Source organism: Salmo salar, chromosome ssa09 (assembly GCF_905237065.1).
Source record: "Salmo salar chromosome ssa09, Ssal_v3.1, whole genome shotgun sequence".
In the NCBI taxonomy this organism is placed as follows: domain Eukaryota; kingdom Metazoa; phylum Chordata; class Actinopteri; order Salmoniformes; family Salmonidae; genus Salmo; species Salmo salar.
In genome coordinates this window covers 58,042,239-58,048,275 of record NC_059450.1, presented here as the reverse complement: position 1 = coordinate 58,048,275, position 6,037 = coordinate 58,042,239, and the positions used below count along the sequence as shown (strand labels likewise).

The 6,037-nt window shown below is 39.8% G+C and overlaps 1 protein-coding gene across 1 annotated transcript; it reads right to left on the bottom strand.

Moving 5' to 3' along the window:
* Positions 1-3,677: 3,677 nt before the first annotated feature.
* LOC106611562 (NADH dehydrogenase [ubiquinone] 1 alpha subcomplex subunit 1) lies at positions 3,678-4,433 on the bottom strand. The gene is made up of 3 exons (XM_014211908.2): positions 4,139-4,433; positions 3,897-3,986; positions 3,678-3,779 (listed from the first exon to the last, which is right to left on the bottom strand). The coding sequence occupies exons 1-3, from the start codon at positions 4,238-4,240 to the stop codon at positions 3,759-3,761; spliced, it is 213 nt and encodes a 70-aa protein (XP_014067383.1). The 5' UTR covers positions 4,241-4,433; the 3' UTR covers positions 3,678-3,758.
* Positions 4,434-6,037: the final 1,604 nt, after the last annotated feature.

Genomic DNA, 6,037 nt, shown 5'->3' with positions numbered 1-6,037 from the left:
TCTGGAGAAGGTATGGAAGATTGGTGAAGAATCCAGCTACGAACTGATCCGCTTGGTACAATTTTGTGATACTCAGAAGAGACAATATAGGCATATTACCATAAAACTGTTTATATAATAGCATCATAATGGTTGTATAGAATGTATTAATAAGGATAAAGCTTTTGTAAGACATTGAGATGCTATGTACTGATGTAATGTGATAGAATTGTATTTCTGTAACCAAATCTAACTCATTCATAGGCACGCCCCAGGGACACATACAGGACCAGGCGTCATTTGACAAGCATGTTCGATGGGCACTATAAAACACCCCCTGATTTACATTTCCCCAGACCAGGCCTACACTCAGTGGCCTATAGGTTACCATCCAATTCCTCTACTGAAAGTGAACCATACCACGTGGTTAACTTTTAGACTACTGATACCGACAGAATAAGAACAAGTCTTTGATATTAATTATTAGTCTGCAGCTAAGTAAATTATATCATTGAACGCGAAGACCAACGAAACAACCATTCGATGACGACATTAATGAATGTCGCTTTCAAAGATCCATTCTAACCGAGAGAGAGAGAGACTCTCCATCAGAACTACTCTCCAACAAGAATCAGAACGACACACTGAGCGTAAATATATATTGATTGCAATTGTTCCCGAATGAGTGAGCCTTCAATTGTCAATTGTTAATATTAATGAACTCTGTGTGCCACAGCTGACCTTTTATGATCCATTGTTCAACAGGCCGACCTGCCTGTTTAGCCCACAAGGGCACATTCCTCTACCAATCCTTTGTGACGATAATTACTGTTTTGTATGTTTTCTGTTAATTACTTAGTGTAGTAAATAAATGATTTTAAGACAATTGATGTATGGATGATTTTAGTAAAGACTGGGTTCGTGCAGATACAACAATTTACGACGTTTGGAATGAGACTGGACTCGAGGTAAATACACCATTTAAACTAGAAGATAATCGGCCTATACTATATTAGAATATAATATTATAGTACAGGAAAGTTATATTAGGAAAATTATAGCTTTGTAATCTGAATATTCTCCTTGGTGCCCCGATCTCCTAGTTAATTACAATTAAACGATTAATCAGTTTAATCGCGTGATAATAATTACAGGGAGCTAATTGATAAACATATCTTCAGTTTAATGGTACCCCCAAAGACACAACAACTGTATGTACTGATTCAATAATTTTCTGACGTTTTCATGCTTGATCATCTGACATATGCAGTTAACAAGAAGCCAGGGGTGTGTGCCAACGATTTACACTGATGATGAAACGTTTGTGTTTTGTTTTCACCTTTCATTTATGCACTACGTTTTAAAAACATCTTTATCTTGCATTCAAGCCTCAGTTTTGGGTTTATACATTTCTTCGTCAGTGTGCCGGTCTCCATCTCTTCCAGTATTCTTATTTTGACTCCTATGTACCTGAAACAGACACTGATCAGTAGTAAGGACCTTAAAATAGCGCAGACAGCCTCTTATCATTTTTGGATACAAGGCGGTCCCAGGGTCTCATCTGGATTAAGTTAAATGGTGAGTTATCCCACTCTGTTGTCCGAACAACCCCTTTGGTACAGCCTCTCCCATAGGTTGTTTGGCAAACCATTACGAAACAAAAGAGAAATTTGGGTTATGGATGTAACCTTGGTTCTCTGAGTAGAGTAATAGTCGCCAAGCTTTCATATTGTTCCTCCACCTCCATGGGGTTCAAATTTAGTAATAGACAGTAAATATCTTTGATATTAAGCATGCCAAATCACATTGTGTGAAGGGGAACGAGTTCCCATAGGTCGTTTGGCAATCCGTTACTCTACACAGAGAACTAAGGTTACATCTGTAACCCAACGTTTTGTATCTCCTTATGTCCGCTGTTAGATCATTCGCAGGGTACCAATCCAAAAACTACTATCTCCATATGTAGGTTACATATGGACATTGCACAAAAGTTTCCCATCTTGAGTGCAGATTCATTTATCAACTCAAAATCGATGAGTGTGTTCATGTTAAAAAGACAAAACATTTTATGCTGTAAATATATTGTGCTTATTTAAAAGGTAGTATGCCTACACTTACCTAGCATAATAAAAAAATCCCCATCAAAATCCGTCTGCTAGAAATATCATAATTTTTGCATTGGATGCGTCTCAATAATGTAGTAACCAAAAGAGTGATAAACAAATCTAAATATATTGTACATTTGAGATTCTTCAAAGTAGCCACCCTTTGCCTTAATGACAGCTTTGCACTCTTGGCATTCTCTCAATCAGTTTCATGAGCTAGTCACCTGGATTGCCTTTCAATTAACAGGTGTGCCTTGTTATGTTTATTTGTGGAATTTCTTTCCTTCTTAATGCGTTTGAGCTAATCAGTTGTGTTGTGACAAGGTAGGGTTAGCATACAGAATATAGCCCTATTTGGTAAAAGACCAAGTTCATATTATGGCAAGAACAGCTCAAATAAGCAAAGAGAAATGACAGTCCATCATTATTTCAAGACATGAAGGTCAGTCAATCCAGAAAATGTCAAAAATGTGCAGTCGTAAAAACCATCAAGCGCTATGATGAAACTGGCTCTCATGAGGACCGCCACAGGAAGGGAAGACCCAGAGTCTGCTGCTGAGGATAAGTTCATAAGAGTTACCAGCCTCAGAAATCGGCAATTAACTGCACCTCAGATTGCAGCCCAAATAAATGCTTCACAGAGTTCAGCAATGGACATTAGACCGGTGGAAACCTGTAATTTGGTCTGATGACTCCAAATTTTAGATTTTTGGTTCCAACCGCTGTCTTTGTGAGACGCAGAGTAGGTGAACGGATGATCTCAGCATGTGTAGTTCCCACCATGAAGCATGGAGGAGGTGTGATGGTTCTTTGATGGTGACACTGTCAGTGCTTTATTTAGAATTCCAAGGCACACTTAACCAGCATGGCTACCACAGCATTCTGCAGCGATACGACATCCCATCTGGTTTGCACTTAGTGGGATTGTCATTTGTTTTTCAACAGGACAATGACCCAAAACACACTTCCAGACTGTGTAAGGGCTATTTGACCAAGAAGGAGAGTGATGGAGTGCTGCATCAGATGACCTGGCCTCCACTTTCACCTGACCTCAACCCAAATTAGATGGTTTGGGACGGTTTGGACCGCAGAGTGAAGTAAAAGCAGCCAACAAGTGCTCAGCATATGTGGGAACTCCTTCAAGACTGTTGGAAAAGCATTCCAGGTGACTACCTCATGAAGCTGGTTGAGAGAATCCCAAAAGTGTGCAAAGCTGTCATCAAGGCAAAGGGTGGCTACTTAGAAGAATCTCAAATATATTTAGATTTGTTTAACACTTTTTTGGGGGTACTACATGATTCCATATGTATTATTTCATAGTTTTGGGGTCTTCACTATTATTCTACAATGTAGAAAATAGGAAAAATAAAAACCCTTGAATGAGTAGGTGTCCAAACGTTTGACTGGTACTGTATATACACATCATTGGTTCAGACAGACATAACATGTTATGAATATCAGTGAATAGGAGTAATTCCTTAGGAGTAATTAATAGATGTTACAATTGCCTATTGAATACACTGAACTGTAAACCCAATTTGTTTTTTCGTCAGGTTTTCAACATAATGAGTAGTAACTACACAAAGAAAATGATTAATTCAGACAATATAGAACTTTATTAACGTACAACAAATTAAAACAGATTAGAATTCCATTCATAGGTGAGATCTGGGATTAGTGGATGTTCTCAAGTCCCTGTAAAGAAGAAATAGTTAGTTAGGCCTAAGCAATGGCTGACTGCTGGTCAATTGTAATAACGTTACAGTACTAAATTACTGCATTGACGTTTGAATTAATCGCGTCGCTATTTACCTTCGATTTGTAATACAAATCCACTCCCGACACTCGTCTGTCTCTCTCCATCAGATACCACTGGTATGGAACCCTGGCGATTCTCTTTTCCTAAGCAAAGGTTAAGGATAATACCTGTTAACGCAGCTAATTTACTGCTAGTATACAAAACTAGTTAATTGTATAACTTCAACCAGTTTAAAAATGAATATTTAGCTAGCTACTGCATTCATTCATAACATTGGTAAGCAACATTCTCTCACCTTCCCCCCGTTGGTCAATTTATGGATCTGTGCAGTGAAAACCCCAGGAAGGATGAGACAAGCAGTCATGACGCCAAGACCAGGAAGAATTTCGTACCACATAATTGTAATGTGGGTGAAGCAAGTGACAACCACGTTTATTTGTCAAACAGTTTTATGTGAATGTCTGGCGACCAAATACGCCAGTTTATTTTGCTAACATTTGGTAGCCTTAAGAAAGGCTAAAGGCTACCAAAATGTTGACGGTCATTCGTTCATTTCCGGAACTTGAAGCTGTTTTTTTATTTTATATCACAGCGCCATCCTACGGCATTGAACAAAAATATAAACCCAACATGTAAAATGTTGGTTTCATGAGCTTAAATAAAATCTCCTATACATTTTCCATATGCACAAAAAGGTTATTTATGGGGCAATAAAAGGCTACTCTAAAATGTGCAGTTTTGTCACACAACCCAATGCCACAGATGTGTCAAGTTTGAGGGAGCGTACAATTGGCAGGAATGTCCACCAGAGCTGTTGCCAGAATTTAATGTTCATTTCTCTACCATAAGCCACCTCCAACATCATTTTAGAGAATTTGACGTCCAACAGGCTTCACAACAGCAGACCATGTGTAGCCACACCAGCCCAGGACCTCCACATCCGGCTTTTTCACCTGGGGATTGTCTGAGATCAGCCACCCGGACAGCTGATGAGACTGTGGGTTTGCACAATGAAGAATTTCTGCGCAAACTGTCGGAAACCGTCTCAGGGAAGCTTATCTGCGTGCTCATTGCCCTCACCAGTGTCTTGACCTGACTGCAGTTCGGCGTCACAATTGACTTCAGTGGGCAAATGCTCACCTTCGAATGTCACTGGCACACTGGAGAAGTGTGCTCTTCATGGATGAATCCCAGTTTCAACTCTACTGGGGAGATGGCAGAGCGTGTATGGCGTCATGTGGGAGAGCGGTTTGTTGATGTCAACGTTGTGAACAGAGTGCCCCATGGTAGCGGTGGGGTTATGGTATGGGCAGGCATAAGCTACGGATAACAAACACAATTGCATTTTATCGCTGTCAATTTGAATACACAGATACCGTGACGAGATCCTGAGGCCCATTGTCATGCCATTCATCCGCCTCCATCACCTTGTGCTTCAGCATGATAATGCATGGCCCCATGTCACAAGGATCTGTACACAATTCCTGGAATCTGAAAATGTCCCAGTTCTTCCTTGGCCTGCATACTCACCAGACATGTTACCCATTAAGCATGTTTGGGATGCTCTGGATCGACATGTACCACAGTTTGTTCCTGTTAATATCCAGCAACTTTGCACAGCCATTGAAGAGGAGTGGGACAACATGCTACAGGCCTCAACCAACAGTCTGATCAACTCTATGTGAAGGAGATGCGTCAAGTTGCATGAGGCAAATGGTGGTCACACCATATACTGACTGGTTTTCTGATCCACATCCCTTTTTTTTAAGGTATTTGTGACCAACATATGCATATCTGTATTCCCAGTCATGTGAAATCCATAGAGTAGGGCTTAATTTATTTATTTCAATTGACTGACTTTCGTTATATGAAATTGTTGCATGTTGCGTTCATATTATTGTTCAGTGTACTTACACCTACACTGCTGTTATTTACTTGGTACTTTGCATCCACTGTCTTACATTATATGTAAATATTTGTGGCCAAAGTAAACCACATTGTTGCCTATCGACCCCCTCTTCTTAAATTTTGATTTTAAACCTAACCCTAACCACACTGATCATTTAAGGTTAGGCATAAGGTTAAGACAAATAAGCTAATTTTAGTTTTTCATACATTTTTACGATATAGCCAATTAGCCAGATTTTGTGGCTGTGGTAACTAGTGGACACCACCCCGCACCATCACTGACGCA

Bases quoted from the DNA above. Each gene is read 5' to 3' on its own strand.
- LOC106611562 (XM_014211908.2), bottom strand. From the start codon at position 4,240: ATGTGGTACGAAATTCTTCCTGGTCTTGGCGTCATGACTGCTTGTCTC. The intron at 3,987-4,138 runs GTGAGAGAATGT...ACCTTTGCTTAG, and splicing joins AATTGACCAACGGGGGGAAG to GAAAAGAGAATCGCCAGGGT. The intron at 3,780-3,896 runs GTAAATAGCGAC...TCTTCTTTACAG, and splicing joins ATTTGTATTACAAATCGAAG to GGACTTGAGAACATCCACTA.